Genomic DNA, 26,225 nt, shown 5'->3' on the forward strand with positions numbered 1-26,225 from the left:
TCTCCAATAAATGTCAATATCTACATAGGGTCTATTATCTCTGTGAGCCCATCTGTGTACCGGAGCTTGACCTATTTCCTAATCATTCTTACTGCATTCTGTGTACCAGGATAAATCAGGATAAAGACTCTCACGCTTCTTAGGTATCGGTACCTCCTGTTCATATCCATTCCCAGTACGGAACGGATTCGTATCTTCTGCATTGTACTGCGGGTTACGATCGACCAAACTGTGACGATCCTCTCTCCTCCTCAACTCAGGGGATTGATCCCTATCATCTCTACGTCTGCTGTAAACATAGTCAGTTCTCCCCCTTTCTCTTTCCCCCTCTCTCTCCCTGTCTCTCTCTCGACGGGGGGACACATCACGTACAGAACGTCGATCATCACGACGAACAGAGCGCCCACGGCGGTCGTCATCACCGCTACCGTCAGAACCACCACGATCACACTCAGTGGTCCGAACACGCCGGGCACCCTCCTTTCGATCCAAGCCACCTTTGCGAAACAACTCCCACAAACGAGCGGTAGTCTCACCATCAATGTCCTCCCTCCGCACACCATCAGCCAGAAGACCAGAAAAAATATCACGTCTAGTAAGTTTATTTTCACCAGGAGTACGAGTGTCAGGCCGGGACTGACGTTCAGGTTTAAACCACTCACCCAACTCACCGAGTTGGCGCACCGATTCCAAAACCGTAGATAACACGTTACCAGTCTGATTAATCAATAAAGTCATCATGACCTGCTTATAGGCAACAGGGGAAGATCGAATGATACGGTTCCGCACAGAAGATGTCAACAAACCATCAAGCAATCTGTCAGCAGTACCCAGAAAAATTGCCGTTTTCATCACCTCCTCTTTGAGACGTTGAGCAGCATCACGCAAAGTATACCACGGCTTGTCATTCACAGGCCAGTCAGATTCAGTAGGATATTTTTGATTACAACCCTCAGTCGCCAATTGGAGTAAAGAAATCTGACCACCACCATTATAGTTACGAAAATGATCCTGCACAGTAGAATCCAAACTCAAGGAACAGAACTTTAAACAATCGCCATTATCCAACATAATACCAGCAGCGCCCAGTTCATAAAGGCGCACCATCCATGTGAGCAAGGACTCACCAGCTCGCTGCCGAAATCGCTGCAAAATATCACTAATTTCCTGCTGAGTAAAGTCTTCTAAACAGTCCAAAGAAATACCCTGCGGAGCATTGGGAGACTGCTGCAACTTCCGACGGAAAACTGGATGCGCAGAAACCACGGGACGAGCATCACAAGCAGCCCGATCAGTACTCGTAGAGGGACAATCAGTGTAAGAGGCATTGATCCCACTCGAAGAACGAGCGTAATCACGGGGTGCACCATCAAAGGTGCGAGAAGCAGACCTACAATCATGGCGGGAGCGAGAAGACTCGCGCTTGGCAGACTCCTCACCCGAGGAACAAGAATCAGTCGAGTTCCAGATATTACCATCCCATTCATCAGGATTCCAATCCAGCCCGGCTGTCGCCACGACCAGACGCACCTTTCGCGTCGAAACCCGACCGCGCCTGTTCTTGTATTTATAACGAGCAATTCGCACAGCCGCCCGTTCGGCAATAGTTTGGTAAGTCTCAAGTTTATCAGCAAGCAACTTATTTTGACACCGCAACAAAGTATGAGAATTCTGAATCTCAACAAAGTGCGCTTCCACATCTTTAAGAGATATCTGTAACTTCAACAATCTCTCATGCAGAATCCTGTATGCAGACAAAAGAATCCAACCTCTGCGCCCCAAAATGGGAATCTCCTCACCCTTCGATACGGGTGCCTTCTGCAAACAAGCAATTACATTAGCCGGCTCTGCCAGCTCCAAAGAAGAATTCCAATTCTCACTCAAACCAGTAGAATCAGCCCACTCACGGGCCAAGGCTTCATAAGGCGTTGAATCCCATCCGGGAATATCAACGGGCAACCTAAAAGTAGATTTAGACCTTCTAGAAAACATCGTGAAAAAGGAAAAAGAAGAAAAAGAAGAAGAAAGAAAGAGAAAGAGAAGAAAAAAAAAAACTACACACCCAATTATACAAAAATAAAAACGCAAACAAAACCACGCACGCGCCGAAAGCAAACACAGTACAACACAACGCACACAGGTTTCGTAAACGGTTCGTGACGCCAAATGTTCTGCTTGGGTTTTCGGATCAGATAGAACCTGCTCAACAGAGCCTCTCTAACCCAAACCAGAACGTTACCCCCTCCCTAGGGCCTATTCACACCTAAATAACCACATATATGTACCACCTAAGGACAGGGAATTCCTACTATATATATATCAAGACCTACGAGTCACAGCCTCGCGGTCCCAAACGGACCCAGGACTTCCTGCCCAGACAGCAGCCACAGCCTCGCGGTCCCAAACGGACCCAGGACTTCCTGCCCAGACGGCAGTCACAGCCTCACGGTCCCAAACGGACCCAGGACTTCCTGCCCAGACGGCAGCCACAGCCTCGCGGTCCCAAACGGACCCAGGACTTCCTGCCCAGACGGCAGCCACAGCCTCGCGGTCCCAAACGGACCCAGGACTTCCTGCCCAGACGGCAGCCACAGCCTCGCGGTCCCAAACGGACCCAGGACTTCCTGCCCAGACGGCAGCCACAGCCTCGCGGTCCCAAACGGACCCAGGACTTCCTGCCCAGACGACAGCCTTAGCACGAGTTCATCCTATAATTACCACGACATACAACACGGGACTATATATATCAGATCACACAACGACAGCTAGTTGAGCACAACTTGTTCCCCAGTTCGAGGTGCTCCTTTCTCCCTTATTCAGTTACCACCTACCTGATCAGGATTAACATCTGTTCATGTCAGGTCACAGCTGACTAGAAGAATAGGTTACCCTCTTACACAAGAACACGTAGCACATATTGCTTTAATACTTTATTCAGTTATTACATGCACACTCACGGAACATAATACATATCACATAACCTGCAAAGAAAAGTGAAAGATTAAGTTGTATACTCTAATAGTAAGGGGTTGACATCACCTTGGTCGTATGTAGCCTGCACTCAATGGTCATCTAGGTTCCCTTCTCGTCTGCGCCTCGGCTTCGCCTGGAAGTCACACAATCACGGGTTTACTCCCGTCTCCCTCTCCGAGTCACTGGGACCTCTTCCTTATCGGCTACTCTCTTCTCTTTGGAATATCTATTTCTCGGTTTTTCTCCACCTTCAAGTTTGTCATCTGTCTTCCCTGGAATACGTAGTAGCTTTACTGCTAACGGCCAGGTGCCGCCTATGGTCTAAAAGCAAGTGCCAGTATCTGCCCCAAACTTTCACTAATATAGATGTGCATTTCCTCCTGGAAAATTCCAGCCCGTAACCTGCCGCCCACCAAATTCTTGTACCTCCCCGTGCCAAGGACACGTTCCCAGCCGGCCGGCCTGATGTAGTGTCTTCGGCATGAAGAAAAATACAATCCTTCGATAAGGGCCGGCCTGAACCGGTTCTCTCCAAGCGAATAACACCTCCTAACTAAAACACTGCCTATGACCTAGAAACATCCCAAGCTGCCAGAGCAGGAGGAAAGATGGAGTCTCTCCCGTTTAAGGCCTACCAGGCCTGAATTCAGCACGGCTCCATGAAATACCCTCACTACAGAACAGATTACCTCTAATGCTAACAAATCTATCCCCTAGGATATGTATGCAAACCCTGATCTATGGGGAAGAACACAGGATCATGTCGAAGTGCCTAATAAATAGGCTCTATACACTACTCTAACCCTTAGACTTGAATGGAAAGAGACTGAAGTCACCTAAATCACCCTTCAACACAATAAGACCGGAAAAATCGAGCAGTACAGATGCCCTCAGGGATCTACCGTTTAATGGTGTGGACCTTTTTGATCCCCACGCGGATTCGGCAGTCTCCCGGCTCTTGTCTGGGTTGCCATAACTTTTGCACTGTTCTGTGCCGCCTTTTCCTACACCTCTATCACGAACGTGTATAGTAGGTTCCCTGTTTGCTGCCAACGGCTGTTCAGCCTTCTCTGATTAGTTAGATTTCAGCCGTATGGCCGGTTTATTCTTCCGTTCAGTCCTCTGACTGCGTGATTTACCCAAGAGGATCCGCTTATCAGGGGTTGACACTTACCCTATGTGGGGTATATGCTGGTGCTGGGCGGCTGCCTTGCCTTTGTACACTCCTATGGAGAATTTTTCGCAAACATCTTTCAGGGAGTCCCTCCCTGTCTTTTGTCCTGCGATCCTATTATTAGCATCACCCTGTTGCACTTCGGGTGCCTTTGGTCCCGCTTGTCTGTTGTGCTTCTGTCCTTGTTTTTACGGCTCACACCGTCTCCGTCGCTGTGTGCGGCAATGTTTAGTACTATTATTACAAACTTGGGCACGCAGCCCTTATTGGGCTTGTCCTCCAAGGTACTAGCTTAGCATTTATATCTTTGCTGTATGTGGCCTATTTTCTCACCACTTCTCCTACAGCGGTTCTTTCCACATTCCCTGCTGCCCCGCACAGGTGTTTCCACACTTCTGCTTGGCTCATACTGTGATTTTTCATGGGGCGTACTTCTTCGAAATACTCGTATCTTCTGGTCCGGGGCACTTACATTGATCCTGACTGTTTCCACTGTCGTGCCTCTAGCTTGCAGGGGACCGTGCTTCTTCCCGAGCAAGGTGGGATGTTGCTCTTTCATTCATGCGGTGTCCATGGTCGCTGACCCAGTCTGCTTGTGCCACCACCTCTATGTGGTGCTCGGCTGCCTGGTTCCCCTTTTGGGCCGTTGCCCTCTTGGTGTTGTGCGCATCTGAGCTAGTCACGCTGCCCTGCAGGAGGCCTTTCCTTTCTTCGTGTGGTTCCAACGTCCAATCGATGTGTTTAGGTGCCTTGTATGCTTCGATGAGTTACAGTGTCGCTCCTACTTTGACGCTAGGCTGTGTGCCATTGGCCCTTTAGCCGGTTGTAACAGACCACCTATGTCTTGGCGTGTCCTCTATTTTACTACCGGCCTCTTGGCCATGGATTGGTCGACTGCCAATGTTGTCACATGTGTCTAGCTGATGCAGCTTGAAAAGTGCTTCTTCTGCTAATCTACATACTGGGCTGGTATGCGCTTTCTGTCATACCGGTTGCCATCTCTCTGGGTTTTGCTTACAGGCGACACATTACATCTGGTGGATCTTTCACGCCCTAGGTCCCATTCCACTTCTGGCGGTGTCATCAGATTCCTTTTAGCTCCAGCATATTTAGTATGCCTTTTCTTGTTCCATACCAGCACTTGCTGGCCAGGAGTCAGCCTTTTGCCTTTATTGCCCCCTGTATCTTGCAGGTACAGGTTCAACAGTGTTTTTTTTCCACTGCTTTGCCCGGTCGACCGGTAATCGCTTTTTGCTTTCTATCGACACCTCGGATCCTGCGGATCCCTCAGCCCCTAGGCTTAGTTCATCTTCCTTTTTCGAAGTTGTGAACTCTTGCTCCAGCATGCGCATTTTGGCTCTGGACTTTCCCTCGCTCAACCCGTTATACACAAAAGGGGTTTTCGTGCTGTTCTTGTCGGCTTGTGGTACCTTTGCCTTCCATTGTTCTCTGCTCTCTTCTGAGCTTCATGGTCTAGGAGTTAGCTGCGCTGACATTACTGTCCCCGCTGTGCTTCGTCACATGATTGATGGCACTGTTTGAGTCACTTTCTTGACGGACAAGTTCTCTCTAGAACTTGGAGGGGTTCAGTCGCAGACCCGCCTCCTCTATGGGTATGGCTTTGGTATCTATTCTAAGTTAAGGAATCTGCGGCTAGACGTCTCTATCAGATGAACGAGTTACTTGCCTTCAGTAACGATGTATCTGGTAGAGACATAGTCTAGCCGCAGATTCCTTAACGCCCGCCCGTCCTCACCGTTCTGCGAGGACCTTTTCAGGTTGGGCTTTCTACGCTCGCCTCCCTTTGGCTGGCTTGATCCTTCTGCAGGGTGACGCTTTCACTTCACTCCCACACAGAATGTTTCATTCTGCTTTCATAGCTCTACTCCGCCCATTTTCGTAATTGGACAGTATGCTTATGTGTCATGTATCCTTTCCAACCCTACGCCCTGGGTTGTACAGTGTGGGTTCTATTCGTGTTTTTGCCCACCCCCCGCTTCCCCTTTCTTTATCGCCTTGGGTTCTCTTACCACCCCATGCTCCATTGGTTTGAGGTCTGTTGGCTCTGCCACATTTTTTAAATCTCTTATTGGGGGTACAACGTATCCTTCTGGTGACGTCTTGTGGTCAATTGTCCTTGCTCCTATGTTCCGGACTTGTTGTCCTTCACGGTTATACATTAAGGTTGCGGACTTTCTGTCGCCTGCCATGATGTTGTTTACATCTTCCTTTACCTCCCAGGGTGGTTGGCTTTCACTTTTGCGGGGTTGCTTCTCAGAGCGGTGCTCTGCTCTTTCCCTTTACTAGTTTCCAATATACAGTGCCTGGCACTTTCCTTTATGGTGTGGTTTTTCATCATTCCATGTCTTTTCATCATTTTCGCACACTGTTCCCATATTCTAACAGTTTTTTGGTGGTGGCTCTGCGTTGCGGCGCGGAAAAGTTTCTCCGCCGAAAACTGACGTCCGCGCGCCGGGAGGGGCATATATGACTCCGCTGACGTCACGTCCATGGACGACGTCAGGGCGGAGCCGGGCGGTGCCGACCCTGGCGCGCAGAGGTGCTGCTGCGGAAAGTTTTCCGGATCCAGTCTGACGCCTGGGGATATTCTAAGTTAAGGAATCTGCGGCTAGACTATATCTCTACCAGATACATTGTTACCGAAGGTAAGTAACTCGTTTGTTAGTGCAAGTGTTCACAGACAACACTACCGCCATTTGGTACTGCAGCAAGCAGGGCGTGGTGGGGTCGTGGACCCTTCGTCAAGAATCCCTGTGTCTCTGGACATGGTGGAACAGCAGGGCATGACCCTGGTGGCTCAACACCTGGCAGGTTCTCTGAACGCCAAGGTGGACAAACTCAGCCATCGATGCCTAGCGGATCACGAGTGGTGTCTCCATTTGTAGGTGGCACAAGGACTCTTTCAGCAATGGGGAGAGCCTTGGTTAGATCTGTTCGCCTTGGAAGAGAACACGCAATGTCAGCAGTATTGTGCGTTGGAGTATCCAAGGCGGCTATCGCTTGGTGACTCTTTTAATCATGCGTACAGCTCAGGCCTCCTGTACACTTTTCTGCCCATACCGCTTCTGCCCAGAGTTCTCAAGAAGATCAAGAACGACCCGACGCATGTGATTCTTGTGGCTCCGGACTGGCCACGGATGGTTGGGTATCCCAAGCTTCTTCAAATGAGCTTCGATCCTCCGATCAGGCTGCCCCTTTGGGAGAATCTTCTGTCACAGCAGTAGGGGAGGGTACTCCACCCGAACTGGTCAACTCTCCGCCTCCTTGTGTGGAGATTGAGTGGCGACAGTTGATAGCGTTTGACATTCCTCCTGAACTTTGTACAGTTATTCTGGCTGCCAGCCGGTCCTCCACCAAAATGGTTTACGCCTGCCGTTGGCAATCATTTGGAAAATATTGTACAGAAAAATCTATTGACCTTCTTTCTGCCTCCCTTTCTGATATTCTTCACTTCATTCTTACAATTGTCCAGCAGGGCTCTGCTCTGGGCACTCTCTAGGGTTATCTCTCTACTCTGCCCTCTTTCCTGTGGCTGCCTGACCAACCCTCTTTATTTAACTCCCCTACTGTACAGAGGTTTCTGAAAGGGTTTCTACATATCTTCCCCCTTTGCCCTTCATCATGCCTCGGTGGGATCTGAACCTGGTTCTCACTTACATCATTTATGCTCCCTTTGAGCTGCTACACAATTGTCCTCTCCTGCTGCTTACCATCAAGAAAGTTTTTCTAGTGGCAATAACATCTGCCCATAAGTTGAGCGAGCTGTTGGCTTTATCGTCCAAGCGTCCCTATTTAATGGTAATCCCAAACAAGGTGGTACTTTGCACCCAGGCCTCTTTCCTACCCAAAGTGATGACACCATTCCGTTGGGGACAATTTATCACCCTGCCCACCTTTTATGCTCCTTCACATCCCACTAAAGAGGAAGAGCGAATCCACTGTCTGGACCCGAAAAGGGCATTGTCATTCTACCTTGACCGCACAAGAGTTTGGGGTAGACGACCAACTCTTTGTGGGCTATGCAGGAGCTAAAAAAGGTTGGGCACTTCCGAAACTGACCATTTCGCACTGGCTCATTCTCTGTAACAAGATCTGCTCTGCCCTGGCTAAAAAGCAGCCTCTTGAGGGCTTACACGCCCAATCCACCAGAGGGAAAGCTGCAACCACAGCGTTAGCTTGTGGGGTTCCAGTCCTGGACATCTGCCAGGCAGCATCGTGGGCGTCCTTACGCACATTTGGCAAACACTGCTGCCTGGACAGTCAGGTTCGCAGGGACAGGCATTTTGCCCCTTTGGTCCTGCAGGACATCTTAGTATAGTCAAAGATGTTATGGCTTGGGTATCTATTCAAAGGTAAGGAATTTGCAGCTAGAAGTCTCTATCAGATGAACAAGTTACTTACCATCAGTAAGGCATTATCTGGTAGAAACAATATCTAGCTGCAGATCTCTTACAGACCCACCCCTGCCTACCCGCTCTGCGGACACATTTCTAGGGGTAGGGTTTTTCCCCTTTTTAGGGTCCTAGTTTGAACATACACTAGTCAGTTCACTTCACAGCTCTGTGCTCCTGACGTGTAAAGTCATGAAAAGTAACTGCCGTCCATGCGGCTGGTTGGCACCTATACAGTTGACCGCGCCGTCACTTGTGGCACCAAATACGAGGACTTGTGGAACTGAACGAAGCCACACTACTTCGCTGAGGGATACTGCTCATGAAAATGTTTCCGGATCCAGTTTGATGCCTGGGAAATTCACAGGTAAGGAATCTGCAGCTAGATATTGTCTCTACCCGATAATGTGTTAACTAAGGTAAGTAACTGGTTCTACAAGTCTGATGCCTGAGAGGATATTCTTAAGGTTAGTGATTTGGAGGAGTATTAGGTATCCTCCAGAAATATCATTACTGAAGGTAAGTAACTTATACTTATAGGTGACTACCCATTTGGAAATACATATGATGAAGTTTCACGATATGTAAAGAGGGCTAGTGCTTACCTGTCTGTGTTTTGTTATACATAATTGTGCTTAGTGTTATATTTTCTTAAAAACATTTAAACCTAAAGATTACGATCAGTACATTTTAAGATTGAACACTATCTGACATTTGCTCTTATCCTTAGTTCCCCTTTGTAGATGATGTTTTGGTAAAACCTTTACAAAACTAAATAAGTATAAAATATGTTTCTTAATCTGATGAACATATCTCTTTTTTTTGGATGTCTTACAGAAAAACATTTGCTCCAGAGGGTGTGCCCTTCCCTATGATATTACTGAACATTTTTTTAGGGTAAGAACAGCTTGTCCTTTGTTTCTGATGGCACGTCTGTGTGGGGATGATAAGAGATTCTCTGTTTTGCCTCGTCATATTTACTTTTAGTTTTGCTTCTTCACATTATTAACCAATAGAGAATTGAAGCAGACTGCATATATTAAGAAACACGCCTATTGTAACTGTGCCGTGTTTAGTTGAATGTGTCACTACATATGCATCCACCACTTTTTTAACGTTCACATTGTCAAGTGCACATCATCATTCTACTATTTTGTAAAGTTGCACTATTATGTTGTGAGTGGCTTTATATTGTTGGTTCCTCCCAAACTCTAACCTCACATTTCATCTTAAACATTAAACAACAGCGTAAATGATGACAATATAGCTGTGTCGTAAACTCCAAATCATCTCCTTGGCATTTTTTGGTACCAGAGATTGCCAGGTGAATGCCCAGTGCTTGCAACTCACTGATGCTCCTTGCAGACCTAATTGTCTTTTTCTCTTTAAAAAAAAAAAGTTTTTTTTGTCCTCATTTCACCCTCAGTACTACTTCTGATTGTGCTTACCATGCCTTCCAAACTTCGGAGAGACTGTTGATATTGTTTGCAGATGGTGCTCATGGGTGCAGGACTAGGAAATATGTCCCCAGGTGCCACAACATTGAGGTATAATCAGTGGACAAAATACCATCCTGAAATCATTCCATATTTTATCCAGACTTTTACGGTCACATGTAATATTCATTTGGCTTACCTAGTTAGCTGATTTGATCCAATAAGTGGCTAATGGAAAACATAAAGAAGTTCATTTTTACAAATGTTGGTCCTCGCCAACAGAATTATGTATGACACCAATCTTTGCTGGGGTTTGCACAGCAATATGAGTGTGGCTTACCTTGACCCCCCTTACCATTATTTCACTCAAAGTCTAACTTGCAGCTTCTCGATAGACATGAAGCCCTGGGCAGTCCACAAACATTTGCCTGTCCGCCGCAGGCTGGTTACATCTCAGCATCTCTTGTGCAAACTTAGCGAGTCTTTGTGGTGTCCAGTATATCCTATGGAGAGTGGAGAAATTGTTCTTCTTTAAGAAAGCAGCCTTTATTGTAGATAAAGGAATCTTAGAGATACTTGCCATAAATCTTCTATTGCCAGATCCGGCAAGTCATGCTCTATATGGCTCGGCAAAGTGTTTTTTTCCTCTGCATTGACAATCATCCCAATACCAGAAGGCAACATCTTTGTGAGATCTAGCTTTGTTCATTAGTATATCATCATGCTCCCACCAGTCCAAATCCATCCACTTTTGAGCTGACCACCATGAGCTCAGCTGATATTAAAATTTCGACAACTTTCTGTCTGTTGCTGCTAATACATCCTCCCACTCAACCAACCTAGTTACATTTCTACACTCACTCCAGGTGGTGTAATCTGCTTGTCTAAGAGGAACACTAAACTTGTCCCTTAAACCGTCAGGGGTCCCAGGACAGTCCTATATTGGCACTAAGAACGTGTAATAGTGAATGCCAAAGACCTTTTTAAGGTAATAACATAGTTTCAAAGCTGTTAAAAAAACCTTTAGACTCACTTTTTAATAAAACTTTGGGTCCCAACAAGATGCGAGGAGAGGCTGTGGACTGTTGGAAACAACAATGCAGATATTTTTAGCATGACAAATGATGAATATACAAGGGGGGGCGTCTAATGCAAATTTTTTATGCAAGTGTCCCTCCCTCTGTTGATTTGGACCTTGTAGGTACAATAACTACCCAGACATGATTTCCAGGCAAAAGAGGAACTATCTGATAGGGACATCTATCCACAGATTCCTTACTTAGAATCCTCCCCAGGTGTTAGACTGGATCTGGAAACTCTTTTCCCCACAGTACACCCGCACGCTGACAGAGGGCGTCAAGCAACTCCGCAGCGACGTGGCCCTCCGGAAGAGACGTCACCGGAGTCCGTACAACTCCCTCACCGATGCGCTGACGTTAGTTCCTTCTTTTTCGTGCTTGCAACACAGATCTGGAACGGAGTTCGGGCCATTATTGGGCTCTTCTTTTCCTTCTCTTCTTGTCTAGAGAACAGTGTGCCAACGATGTCTTCAGGGTTTACGCCCTGCCGCTCTTGCCAGAGGCAGATACCGATCGCGGATCCCCACACGATCTGTTTTTGGTGTCGTGGTGAGGAGCACGACTCCGTCGACTGTGGCTCCTGATAGCTTCTCTGGCCGAAGGCGTTGAAGGAATGCCGTAGGAAGCTCCTCATAGCGCGGCTTTCGGATGAACCGTGTCATCGTCCGTCTTCCCCAAAGCAGAGAGACAGGTCAAGGAGTCGCTTGGGTGGGGAGCCGCCGCCTTCCAGGATGGCGCCAAAGACCCAATGTACTAAGCGTAAGTTTGACGTCTTCTCGCAACTGGTGGTTGCGGAAGCCTCTAAGGTGACCCGGCGCCTCCCTGAATAACCTGGAGCCAGGCAACCAAATGAAAGAATACTTTTGTGCTCTTCAACTGGTCTTTGACCCTCCGTTTCCCTCTGGAGCGCTTTTGAGCCCCAAGGAGGTGGGGAGTATACCGGTTGCATCCTCACCGGCGACTTCGGTCTCAGTGGGGTCCCCTGAATCCATTTGTGGATTCGATGCGGCGCCGGTGCACATCCCTCCGGGGTTTACACCTTCGGCGTCTCTTCAGCATGTGACAGCGGTGCTGCTCGACGCAGATCCCATTGCTATTTCTGACGTTTGAGTCGTCGCCACACCGGTGTCGGGTGCAGTGTCGACGGGCCCGCCTATTGTGGACATTCCTGATTTAGACCCTATTCGGTCTCTTTCTAGCTTTCCTGCAGGAAATCCTTGTTTGGCAGGCGGAGAAGAGGCTGTGAGGCAAACTCTTTTGGTTATTCTTGCTCAGTCTTCCTTGGAAGATACTTGGCTGACTGATCTGGGGGCCGCTAGTGGCCTGCAGTCCTCTCCAGCTTCAGATTTACTTTCCCCTCCAGGCCTTCCAATGGAGGACAGTTCGTCTTTATCAGAGGTTTTGAGAAGGTGCAGCCAAAGCATGGAATGACCTCCCTTTGCCTCTTAGATGCATGACAAATCTTCTGGATTTCAGGAAGGCCTTAAAAACATGGCTTTTCACTGCATAATGACTATTCACTATTTCTGCTTTTAGGCCACTGCAGGACATCAAGTATAGCGCCAGGACACCATCAGGAAGCAGATGAGCTCTAGAAATATCAATAACATTAACATTAACATTAGCAATTCTAAATTGCCAATTTCCTTCTCTGCAGTTATCCACAGATTTCTTGATGTACGTTCTCCATCAGTGTGGGGCAGGAGTTGTCCAGTTACTCTCCTACAACGAATCCCTCTTCAATATATTATTGGGGTCTTGGGAGCAAACCTGTCCCAGGGCTGTCTGTTGACTGTCATCCATAGGCATCGTCCTGCCCCAGGGGATCCTCCCTGCCTTTTACGACACCCTACCACTAAAGGGCTAGTAGTACAGGCTGCTACTGCGTCAGCAGACCATAGCGCCCTTCTGGTAGTTCCCCCTGGCAAGGTCTCCAGGTGGTTGGATACCTATGCTCGTAGTCTCTTTTCTTCTGCTAGTGTAGCCTTGAGATCTTTAAACACTACCTGTGTTTTAGATAGAATGTCTAATGCCCTATGGGACTCTGTTGCACAGCGTCTGCCATCTTATGTCGGAGGAAGCCAGGCAGGAGCTTCAGGTGATACAGGATGGCCGAGAAGCAGCAAAATTTACCATTAAATGCAGTATGGACAGTACCGATTCTGTCGGTAGGAATATGGCTCAGGCTGTCTCGTTGTGTAGGCATGCGTGGCTGTGACTGTCTGGATTTTCGGAACCCATCAAATACACTCTTCAGAATATGCCAGTTGATGGTGTCCATCTGTTTGGGGAGCAGGCGGATTCATCTTTGCTTCCGTTCAAGGCTAGCCGATCTGATAAAACCACCTAATAGATATTCGCAATGTGTTTTGGTTCCGGCCTCAGGGCCGCGTTTCTGCAGGTCTGAGTTACAACCGGTTTTAAATTTGGTGTCACCGGCACCTTTTCCTATATAAGGTAAACGACTAATTTTGTTTCATTTTGCCTTGCACTCCTTTCATGGTGTTACTTCTTCATTTCACTGGCGATGTTCCAGTGGGTGTCGCACAATTGGTGACGTTTTTCTTTTCTCTACTGAGTGCAGAACTGCTTCTTAAGTTGTCGGCTGCAGATACAGCTGCTTTATTCGAATAGTGTTTCCATACGTCATGTTGACCAGTTTTTAGACTTGTACCTTCGCAGTATATACTATACCCTATGTGGAGTATCTTTAGTACGCTTCATTTAGCGTTTATATCTATACCCATATACATTTTTGTATATGTGCTTTCTACTTCTCTATATCTATGCGTAGATATGTAGGTTACTCTGATGTATATTAGTATTTATGTATCAATGTATATATATATATATATATATATATATATATATATATATATATATATATATATCTGAAAGAGACTATTAGCTATAGATTCCCTTACCTTAGAAATACCCCCAGGAGTCAGTCTGGATCCGGAGAATTTTTCTTCGGCAGTACCCCTGCATGGCGGTAGGTGGCATCAGTCGACTGCGTTCGTCGTTGGTGTTGGGATAACCGGAATGACGTAGCGGTATCTACTAAGACGCCGCACCTGCGTGATGACGTCTTTACTTTCTTTTTCCGCACCAGCCAGTGCAGATATGGAAAGAGTGGTACCCTTAGTAATTTTTTGACTAGTGTTTTTCGACTTTATGTCGACAACTTTTTCGAATTGTTCGACTCCTGCTGCACGCAGGGATGTCACATCGGCGGACCGGGTTCAAGCCTTGTGACTCTTGTCACAGCTGATGTCAATCACGGGTCCGCACCTCGTGTGCCTTTGGTGCCTGGAGCTCGACTGTCGGGCCATGAACCTGAAGTCTTTGTGGGAGCGGTCCAGAACGCTTCTGGAGGCCCGGCAGTCAGCTCCGTGCCGCTCGAGGTCCCAAGCGAGAGGGAGGTCACAGGACCGGTCGCGGAATCACCACCATCACTCCGCATCGAAGTCTTTGTCTACAGGTAAGTCGAAGCACGAATAAGCACCATCGCTCTTCGCCTTCTCCCTGTCTGTCAGGCGACGCGGAATGCGGAAGGTCGCCGTCCTTTGGCTCCGCCCGAGGAGCCTGCTGGGGCGACTCCGAGCTTCCCTCCCTTCCCAGGAGCCGGAGCGTCTCCTGTCCAGCTTCATGCCTTTCACAAGGCCCTCCACTCCATTTTTGGGCAGCCCCACTCCGCCGGCGCACCTTCAGGCTCCGCGGACTTGGCTGTGGGCTCTAGGCCTTCGATGCCTGCGGCTCCAGCTCAGACGCCGCAGGGCCCCCAGGGATCCAGGCCTGAATCTGGATCGGCGCCGGTTGACCTCACGACACCTTCCCCAGCGCCGGTTCTACTGACTACGCCTCTGACGCCGGTTGGGTCCCCAGGCGACGTCGACCCCAGCCTTCCCTTCGAGCCGAACACGGAGCTGGACCGGCGTCGACTGACGCCGGTACCAGCGCTGAGTGGTACTTTTGTACCACTATTCTATCCTGCCTTTCCTTTTCACCCTGAGTGGCAGCCAGGAGAGGATGAGGAGGACTGGGAGTGGTCTGTAGACCTTCTGGTAGACCAGCTAGAATAGCCGGACTGGAGAGAGGCGTTGGGTGATGCCAGTGGTCTGGATACCTCCCCAGTCCTTGGTATGCTTTCTCCCCCTACCGCGGCCACGGAGGAGGGAGCCTCTTATGCTGTGGTGTTGCGTAGGGCGGCTGAGGCCTTGGGCCTCGAGCTTCCTAGGGTGGCACTCAGGACTAACCTCCTGACTGAGGTGCTTCAGCCGGCAGCGACCTCCTCGGAACCCCTGCTGCCGTTCAATGAGGCCCTCACGGACATCCTTCTGGGCACTAGGTCCAAGCCCAGCACAGGGGCTCCTGTGGATAGGATGATTGCCTGACGCCACCGCCTGGCCCCGGGCGGCCCCATTTTCCTCTCTCAACACCTTACCCCTGAGGGCTTGGTGGTCCAAGCCTCAACCTCCAAAGGCGCATTCCCTACTGCCCCCCAGATAGGAAATCCAAGAAGCTGGATCATCTTGGGAAGAAGATGTTTTCTTCTGCCAGCTTAGGACTGCGGTCAGTGAACACCACATGTCTCTTGGGCCGCTACACCCACTCTGTGTGGGACACAGTCGTGCAAGTGCTGCCACAGTGCCCGGAGGAGGCTCGGGTCACACTCTCCCGTGCGGTCGCAGAGGGGAGAGATGTAGCGAAGTTCGCCATCCGCTGTGGGCTGGACAACGTCTACTCGCTGGGTAGAACGATTTCTACATCAGTAGCCTTAAAACGTTACTCCTGGCTGATATCTACTGGCTTTTCTGGGGATGTCCAATTGACTCTTTTGGACATGCCTTTTGATGGCTGTTGTCTGTTTGGCGACAAGGCGAACCATGCGCTCGAGCGCTTCAAGGATTCTAGAGCTACGGCCAGATCCTTGGGCCTCGCTGCCACTTCTCATCTTGTGCAGTCTGCCTTTCGCCCCTTTCATGACCACTGAAGGGGTGCCCCACCACGTTCAGCCCTAGGCCACAGGCTGGCGTAAGCCACCGCGCCCCTGTGCGGCCAGGGACGTGGGACCCAACGCTGTGGGTCTGGGGGCCAGCGGGTGGGCCAGTCCATCGGTGCCTCCTCTGCAGCAGCCTCTAAGCCTTCCTAGTCCAACATTTCAGGGCCACCAGTTGCCAGTGGGCGGCAGGATCGGCCATCACCTTCCCCACTGGCACAACATCACGTCGGACAGGTGGGTTTTGCAGATAGTCTGATGGGGCTACTCCCTCCACCTCGAGACTACCCCTCCCTCCATGCCACCTACACTCCATCGCATGTCGGAGAATCACTTGGCCATTCTCAGCCAGGAAGTTACGGGTCTCTTGGCCAAGGGAGCTATTGAACGCGTCCCTGTGCCAGAAGTAGGTCGTGGTTGCTACTCCCACCACTTCCTGGTACCCAAGAAGGACAAAGGCCTGCGTCTTATCTTAGACCGCAGCAACGTCAACCGCTTCCTCTGGAAGGAGAAGTTCAAGATGTTAACCGTGGCTCACGTCTTGTCTGCCCTCAATCCTGGAGACTGGATGGTAGCGTTGGACTTGCAGGATGCTTACTTTCACATCCCTGTCCTGCCTGCCCACCTTCGTTACCTACAGTTCACGGTAGGCCACGAGCATTTTCTGTTTACCGTGCTCCCTTTTGGCCTTACATGCGCCCCATGGTTGTTCACAAAAGTGATGGCGGTGGTCACAGCACATCTGCGCAGATCTGGGGGACCAGTCTTTACCTATCTCGACGACTGGTGTTGAAGGCGGGCTCGCCCCAGGCTGTTGTCTCCCACCTCCAGACGACGGCGGACCTCCTGCACTCACAGGGGTCCACTATCAACATGGCAAAGTCACACCTGATTCCATCTCAGAAGCTCCTTTTCGTCGGAGCAGTTCTGCACACTGCGCAGTTTCGGGCTTGTCCTCCCGAGCAGCGAGTCCGGCATATTTGGGCTATGATACCGATGTTTCAGCCTATATCCTTGTTTCGGTTAGAATGACCTTGAGGCTGCTGGTCCTCATGGCCTCCTGCATCCTGCCAGTGGAACATGCCAGGTGGCATATGCAGGCTCTGCAGTAGGTCCTGAAGTTCCAGTGGGCGCAGCATATGGGCAGTCTTTCTGATTGCGTCCAGATCTTGGAGGGCACTGCACACCAATTGCAGTGGTGGCTCACTAACCAGGATTGGGTCAACTCCATTCCTCAACCAGAGTTCACAGTGGTGACAGATGCGTCACTTGGGAGAGGCGGAAATCAGAGGCCTCTGGTCTCCGGCGTAGTCAGGGCTCCACATCAATCTTCTAGAGCTCTGGGCGATTCGTCTTGCACTGAAGGAATTCCTTCCTTCTGTCAAAGGAAGAGTAGTGCAGGTGTTCACAGACAACACCTGCACCATGTGGTACTGCAACAAACAGGGCGGGGTGGGGTCGTGGACTATGTTCCAAGAGGCTCTTCGTCTTTGGACGTGGCTGGAACATCAGGGCATGTCGCTGGTGGTTCAACACCTGGCAGGTTCTCTGAACGCCAGGGCAGATGAACTCAGCCGCCGGTGCATGATGGATCATGAATGGCGTCTCCACTCGGAGGTGGTGCAGGGTCTCTTTCAGCAGTGGGGAAAGCCTTGGTTAGATCTGTTCGCCACTGAAGAGAACGCACAATGTCACCGGTTCTGCCCGTTGGAATTTCCAAGGTGGCATTCGCTCGGCGACGCTTATTGTCGCAAGTCGAATTGCGTTCTTCTATACGCTGAAGAAGATCAAGCGTGACCGGGGCCAAGTCATTCTTGTGGCTCCGGACTGGGCACGAAGAGTCTGGTATCCCGAGCTCTTGAACATGGTCATCGATCCTCTGATCAAACTACCTTTTGGGGAGGATCTTCTGTCGCAACAGCAGGGGACAGTCCTCCACCGAACCTGTCCAGCCTCCTCCTCCTTACGTGGGGATTGAGCTGCGACAGATAACCGCTTTTCACCTTCCTCCTGAAGTCTGCAATGTTGTCAGCCAGGCGTCCCTCTACTAAAACGGTATACGCCTGTAGATGGAACAAATTTGTGGCATGGTGCACAGCAAAGGCTGTGGATCCCTTTCCGCCCCTCTTTCAGAGGTTCTCCTCTTCATTCTCTCTTTGGCCCAGCAGGGCTCTGCTCTGGGAACCCTTAAAGGCTATCTTTCGGCCATTTCGGCCTTTTTTCGCCTTCCTGATCAGCCTTCTCTTTTCAAGTCCACCAATTGTAAATAGATTTCCTAAGGGCACTACTCACCTCTTTCCTCCTATTCCTTTCGTAATGCTCCAGTGGGACTTGAATCTGGCCTTAACTTACCTTATGAGCCACTACATAATTGTCCTCTCAGACTCTTGACTTTAAAGACTTTTTTTCTGGTTGCAATCACCTCTGCTCGCAGGGTGAATGAGCTTCAGGCTCTATCTTCTAAACCTCCTTTCTTTGCTGTCCATCCGGACAAGATTGTCCTTCGAACTAGCCCTTCTTTCCTTCCCAAAGTGGTTCCCTCTTTCCACATAGGACAGACCATCACTTTGCCCACTTTCTTCCTGCCCCCACATCCTTCCAAGGAGAACTAGAGACTCCACTGTCTGGATCCAAAACGTGTGCTATCATTTTATTTGGATTGCACAAAACAATTCCGGGTGGACGATCAACTCTTTGTTGGCTATGTGGGCGCCAAGAAAGGTCAGGCTGTTTAAAAACGGACCATCTCTCAATGGGTCATCCTTTGCATCAAGATCTGTTACTCCTTACCGAAAAACGAGCCTCCGGTAGGACTGCACACCCATTCCACCAGGGCGACGGCAGCCACTACTGCTTTGGGACGAGGAGTCCCCCTCAATGACATCTGCCAGGCAGCCGCGTGGGCATCACTGCACATGTTCACTAAACATTACTGCCTGGATAGTCAAGTCCGGAGGGACGGCTTCTTTGGCCGTTCAGTTCTCCAGGACTTTCTGGTGTGAACTTCATTTGCAGACCCACCTCCAGGGCTGGTACTATTGTAAGGTATGGAATCTATAACTAATAGTCTGTTTTACATGAACAAGTTACTTACCTTCGGTAACAGTATATCTGTAAGAGACATATATTAGTTGTAGATTCCTTACCGCCCCACCCATCCTCCCCTTCTGCGAACTGACTTCTAGAGTAAGGAACTCCTTTTCAGGGCCATATTTTTGTGCACCAGTGGTCAATGTCTTGCATGGCTCTGCGCTTCTGGCGTGGAATGTCGTGTAAAGAAATGACGTCAGCGCACAGGGGTGGCATCTAAGTAGATACCGCGATGTCATCCCGACGATCACGGCGCCGACGACGGACGTGGTCGACCGACGCTACCTACCGACACGCAGGGGTACTGCTAACGAAAAAATTCTCCGGATCCAGCCTGACGCCTGGGGGTAATTCTTAGGTAAGGAATCTATAACTTCTTGTATATACATATCTTTGATATCGTTTTGAACCAGGGTGCATCCTATAACTGTGTGGGATTATATTCTGAGGATTGCTAGGGTCGGCCTGAGGTGGACAGCGTGTCGCACCGCATAAGGGCGCTCTCTCTCTATCGATCTCTCTCTCTCGATTGCTCTCGTTAGATGAGAAATTGTCCACAGTGTGCATACTATTGATATCATAAAAATACGAGTCGGCCTAGTACTGCTGTGTTTTATGCCTGAAAGAATATGATGTTCATGTTATAATGATTAAATATGTGTGTTAAATATAAATGTTATTTACATACATCTTGTGTGAAGTTTCTTTTGTGACGCTCAGTGTATTTATCGCAAGTGACTGCTGTGCCTTTGCTTTACACTTTGCCTCTGAGATACGTATGACTGCTCAGTGCCAAGCTACCCAAGGGTGAGCACAGATTATACAGTGAGTGCAATCACCCGCCCTTAATGGGAGCTGTAGGTCCTACCTAGCCAGGGGCATCCCTTCAGCCAACCAGAAAGTGCCGGCTCCAACAGTGAAGATAAGACACTAACACAAATGGGAATGTCCTAAAGTTAGTCGAGCCATCAGGACAGTATACCTTTACAGAAGGGTGGAATTGAGCTGTTAATCTAGTCCATGGACCTATCGACCTTTGCTGGGGAGTAATGTTTGTCATTCTCGTAGTCATTTAACTCATGCAAGTCAAGGCATAATGATTTATTTGTACCCACTCTGGTTAATTATTCATCAGGCATAGTGCTAAGTAAGCAGACAGAGAAATTTTGTCTGAAAACCCAATGGGTTGCATAGTTTTATCAGCTAAGTTGAGTGGTCCATTTGGCCACACTAAAGTTGGGGATCTGGAACTAGAATAGTGGCTGTCTCTTCTACAACCGGGAAGTAGTCATTTACCCCGTTTATCGACAGATACATTCATGTTGTGAAGTGTAGGAAACGGGGGTAAGGGTTGTTCTTCTTGGTTTAAAATGGTTCAGCGTGATAAGACCAGTACAATACTATGCATATCAAGGGATCACACTAACAATAATACAATTAGAATTAGTTAACAGGGGAACAGCTACGACTCAGGCCGCACAGCAAAAAAGTCAGAGAAATTCGTTGTATGTCCTGGAACGTAGATGGGTTGTTAAATAAGACTAAGCGCACAGCAGTCCTTCAATCTGCCAAAGCTCTAGGTCCTGACATATTAATGACCCAGGAAACCTATTTGATGGGAATAATTGTATGTTTCTTGGCAGATATGGCTTCGGGTACGTGCAAATGAGTAATTTACATGTGAACCGAGGGGTGTTGCGATTCTATTTAAAAACAGTTTCTAAAAGGCATACCTGTATAAACAGGATAGGAAGCTATATATTGGTGGCGTGTACAGTAGAGGGAAAAACAATAAACTGCTTGAATGTTTATGCATCACCCCCTCTATCAATAGAGTTTCCTAAAATACTTAGCAAGCTACTGGCAGAGGCCCCCCATGAATAATGATTATAGGTGGCAGTGTAAGGGTGCTCATGAACCAGGCTCTAGCTGAGTACCCCCACTCAGAAACGGGAATTGCAAGCTTGCCCCCTTTAGCTACTTTTGCAATATGAAAAACACATCAACCAAAAGGGCTCTACATTCTACTCTGGGTCATATAAAAAAATTGTTTATGTGTGCTTATAATTATTTCTTTGTCTTATTAACCAAGGCTCATTTAGTGATTAAAACAGAAATCCACGCTTGTGGCTTTCCTAATCGTGCCCTTATTTAGTATTTCCCTCAGTATGGAAATGAACAGGAAGTCAGCAATGTGGCGGCTAAGTGCAAGTTGGCTTTTAAATCCAGAGCTGAGAGAAACCTTAAGAATTAAAAATGCAAAATACTTTCTGATGGACACTTCTTACCTTAGATTTGTCACCTTTACAATATCTCCAAGTGCAGTCTGGATGCTAAGACTTCTCCAGCAATGTTCTCATTTGCAAGTGAGTAGGACCGCGAGGGTCTGTGGTGACTTCGTACTGCCTGGGTAGTGAAAGAGCAGAGCCACATAAAAGTTCCATCTATGTAAATCCTGAATGTGCTTTATATAATGTCTATCTGAAAGAGACACGTTAGTGATAGATTCCTTACCTTATAATATCCCCAGGCGTGAGACCGGATCCGGAAAGTTTTCGTCGGCAGTACCCCTGGGCGTCGGTAGGCGAGGTCGTACGGCTCTGCGTACGTCGCTGGCGTCATAGCCGCTGAGATGATGTCGTCAGAGCTACTTAGACGCACCCAGGCACGCTGACGTCAGTTCTTTCTTTTTCCCCGCAGCAGCGCAGATCTGAGAGAGAGCGGTACCCCTAGTTAAAAGTTTTAACTTGGTTTCTGACAACTTGTTTTGTCGTGTACTTGACTCCTGGTGCAATAGGGATGCCCGGGTTTAAGTCCTGTAGGGCCTGCCGTCGTAACATGCGGTATCGGACCCTCACGACGTGTGTCTCTTCTGCTTGGTGCACGCCCATGATCCCGAGGCGTGCCCCGATTGTCGGGCCATGGCCCCCGAAAGCTTTGCGAGAGCGCTCCCGAAAGTTGTTGGAGGTCCGGCAATCTGTTCCGCGCCGATCGAGGTCCCAATTCCGTGGGAGGTCGAGGGACCGGTCGCGGAGCCATCAGCATCGCTCATCGGAATCGGGGGCATGTAAGTCTAGGTGCCATAAAAAGTCGAAGAAGCGACGTCGCTCTTCCTCTACCCCTCACCGGTCGCGGGATGCGGTGGGGGGGGCGGGCGGAAACTCCCCCGCGGCTCCGTTGGAGCCTCCATCGTTGCCTGCGGCCTACCCACCCTTTCCGGGCTCGCACGTGACTTCGGACGAGGTGCAGGCCTTTATGTCAGCCATGCGCCATTTGTTTGCCCGCCGGGTCCCTCCGGAGCGCCTTCGGGCCCCGCGGATCTGTCGGAAGTGTTTGCTTCCGTGCCGCCGCCTTTGTCCTCGGCTACACCGGCACCATACCCTGCGGCGCCTCAGGCTCCGGCCTCGGCAACGGCCCTGGGTCCGGCTTCGGCACCGGGTGCGGCGCTGCCGCTAGATGGCGCCGAACCGGGACTGGTATCTTACCCTCCCATTCCATTTCTTGGAGGGGAGTTTATCCCATTTCCCAGGGCACCTCATCCTTACCGGCCTCTTCAGCAACCGGTGGATGAAGGGGAATACTGGGAGGGGGCTGAGGACCCTCTTGCAGCTCAATGCGAGGATGAGCCTGAGTGGGAAGGCGATGTGGAGGGTCCAGTGGATCTGGATTTCTCTCCACACCCTGGTACTCTGTCCCCTTCTTCCGTGGTCACGGAGGAGGTTGGGACTTTTTCGGTGGTTTTGCGCAGGGCAGCTGAGGCTCTTAACCTCGAGCTCCCTTCTCTACCTATTAGGACCAATCTCCTGACTGAGGTCATGCATCCGTAGTCCTCCTCTGCGGAACCGTTACTGCCCTTCAATGAAGCACTTACTGATATCCTGTTGGGCACTTGGATTAAACCTAACACAGGAGTCCCTGTAGACAAGGGTGTGGCGCGCCGCCATGGCCCGGCGATCACAGCTTTCTCACACAACACCTGACGCCTGAGAGCCTGGTTGTCCAGGCTTCTGCCTCGCCGAGGGCGTTCCCTTTTGCTCCTCCGGACAAGGAATCTAAGAAAATGGAGCAATTTGGGAAAAAGATTTTCACATCTGCCAGCTCTGGGTTGTGGGCGGTGAATACTGCGTACCTGCTAGGCCGCTATTCCCTTTCTGTGTGGGACACTGTGGCACAGGTGCTGCCTCAGTGCCCTGTGGAGGCATGGGCGGTTCTCTCCCAAGCCATTACCGAAGGGAGAGATGCTGCAAAATTGGTTATTCGTTGTGGGCTTGACATGGCTGATTCTCTCGGTAGGGCACTTTCCACAACTGTGGTGCTCTGTCGTTATGCTTGGCTCCAAACTACTGGCTTCTCTGGGGATGTCCAGAACACCCTGTTGGACATGCCCTTTTATGGTACACGCCTCTTTGGTGATAAGGCGGATAACACCCTGGAACGCTTTAAGGACTCTCGGGCTACGGCCCAGTCCTTGGGTCTTGCCACCACGCGTACTCCTTCGGGATCTGCTTTTCGGTCCTTTTGAAGTCAAGGTCGGGGCGCATAGGAAGGTTCTTTTCAGACCCGCAAGGCTCCGCAGCCAGAGTCTCAGCACAGACGTGGACGTGGGACACGCCGTGGTGGGTCCCAAGGACAGCGGACGGGTCAGTCCACCATCTTCCCTGCCGCCGCCACCTCTAAACCTTCCTAGTCCGGTGTTTCAGGCCCACCTAACGCCAGTGGGTGGCAGGATTTGCCATCACCTTCCCCACTGGCGCTCCGTAACCTCGGACTGGTGGGTTCTGCAAATAGTCCGAAGGTGCTACTCCCTCCCCTTCGAATCTACTCCTCCCGCCATGCCACCTCAGTACCACCACATGTTGGAGGAACACTTGGCACTTCTCCAGCTGAAAGTTACGCCCCTCTTGGCCAAGGGGGCCATCAAGCGCGTTCCGACGCCAGAAGTAGGTTGTGGTTGTTACTCCCACTACTTCTTGGTTCCAAAGAAGGACAAAGGTCTGCGCCCTATCTTAGACCTCCGGAACATCAATTGCTTTCTCCGGAAGGAGAAGTTCAAGATGCTCACGCTTGCTCAGGTCTTGTCTGTCCTAGACCCGCAAGACTGGCTGGTAGCGTTGAACTTGCAGGATGCTTATTTTCATATCCCCATCCTGCCAGCCCACCGGCGTTACCTACTTTTCACGGTGGGCCATGAGCACTTTCAGTTCACCGTGCTCCCTTTCGGCCTTACCAGCACCCCTCGGGTGATCACGAAAGTGATGGCGGTGGTCGCAGCTCATCTGCGCAGATCAGGAGTTTCAGTCTTCCCCTATCTCGACGACTGGCTCGTCTCCCACCTCGAGACTACGGCCGACCTCCTGCATTTGCTGGGGTTTTCCATCAACGTGCCGAAGTGGCACCTGATTCCCTCTCAGAAGCTCCCCTTTATCGGAGCAGTTCTGGATACGGCGCAGTTTCGGGTTTATCCTCCCGAACAGTCTTGGACATTTGGGCTATGATTCCGATCTTTCGGCCCTGGTCCTGGGTTTCGGTCAGGAAGACACTGAGGCTGCTGGGCCTCATGGCCTCCTGCATCCTGCTGATCGATCATGTCAGATGGCATATGCGGGCTCTGCAGTGGGAACTGAAGTTCCAGTGGACTCAGCATCACAGCATCGGGGGAACCTGTCCGACTATGTCCAGATCTCGGAGGGCACTGCACAGGACTTGCCGTGGTGGCTCACGAACCAGCATTGGGTCAGCAGCAGATCCCTCTCCCTTCACCAACCGGAGCACACAGTAGTGACAGACGCGTCCCTCCTGGGATGAGGCGGCCACATGGGAGAGGCGGAGATCAGAGGCCTCTGGTCTCCAGCGGAGTCCAAGCTCCATATCAACCTTTTGGAGCTCAGGGCGATCCTGCTTGCACTCAAAACATTCCTTCCCTCTGTCAAGGGGAGAGTAGTGCAGGTGTTCACAGACAACACCACCGCCATGTGGTACTGCAACAAACAGGGCGGGGTGGGGTCATGGACCCTATGTCAGGAGGCTCTACATCTCTGGACGTGGCTGGAACGTCAAGGCATTTCCTTGGTGGTTCAACACCTGGCAGGTACCCTGAACGCCAGGCCGGACAAACTCAGCCGAAGGTGCATGTTGGATCACGAATGGCGTCTTCACTCGGAGGTGGTGCAAGGTATCTTTCAGCAGTTGGGAGAACCTTGGTTAGATCTATTTGGCACCGAAGAGAATGCGCAATGTCAGCAGTTCTGCGCGTTGGAGTTTCCAAGGCGGTACTCGATAGGCGACGCTTTTCGGCGCGAGTGGAGTTGCGGTCTGTTGTATGCCTTTCCGCCTATACCACTTCTGCCCAGAGTGCTGAAGAAGATCAGGCGCGACCGGGCCCAGGTCATTCTTGTGGCACCGGACTGGGTTTGAAGAGTTTGGTATCCCGAGCTACTCAGTATGAGCGTGGATCCCCCGATCCGACTGCCTCTTCTGGAGGATCTCCTGTCGCAGCAACAGGGAACGGTCCTCCACCTGAACCTGACCAGCCTCCACCTCCTTGCGTCGAGATTGAGCGGCGACTGCTGATTCCATTTGAGTTGCCTCCCGAAGTCTGTAATGTGATTCTGGCAGCCAGGTGTCCCTCCACTAAAACGGTAAACGCCTGTCGGTGGAAAAAATTTGTGGCATGGTGCACAGCAAAATCTGTTGATCCTCTTGCTGCCCCTCTTTCTGAGGTCCTATTGTTCCTCCTTTCTTTGGCCCAGCAGGGCTCTGCTTTGGGCACTATCAAGGGCTACCTTCCTGCTCTTTCAGCCTTGCTTAGGTTGCCTGATCAGCCCTCTCTTTTCAAGTCCCCGGTTGTCAGTAGATTTCTCAAAGGCATTACTCACCTTTTCCCTCCTATTCCTTTTGAGATGCCTTAATGGGACTTGAACCTGGTTCTCACATATCTGATGTGTGCTCTATTTGAGCCTCTTCATAACTGTCCTTTGCGGTTATTGACTTTGAAAACTGTCTTCCTGGTGGCCATCACCTCCGCTCGGCAGGTGAGTGAGCTCCAGGCTCTTTCCTGCAAAC

At 50.1% G+C, this 26,225-nt stretch overlaps 1 protein-coding gene across 4 annotated transcripts in view; it reads left to right on the forward strand.

Moving 5' to 3' along the window:
* The window catches only part of FANCA (FA complementation group A), a 1,007,136-nt gene that overhangs the window by 678,025 nt on the left and 302,886 nt on the right, over window positions 1-26,225 (forward strand). For all 4 annotated transcript variants that reach the window (XM_085637706.1, XM_085637704.1, XM_085637705.1 and 1 more), the window contains exon 34: window positions 9,397-9,456. In XM_085637706.1, coding sequence (XP_085493832.1) covers window positions 9,397-9,456 — 60 coding nt within the window. The remainder of the gene's footprint in view (window positions 1-9,396; window positions 9,457-26,225) is intronic.

This window comes from Triturus cristatus, chromosome 12 (genome assembly GCF_964204655.1).
Source record: "Triturus cristatus chromosome 12, aTriCri1.1, whole genome shotgun sequence".
In the NCBI taxonomy this organism is placed as follows: domain Eukaryota; kingdom Metazoa; phylum Chordata; class Amphibia; order Caudata; family Salamandridae; genus Triturus; species Triturus cristatus.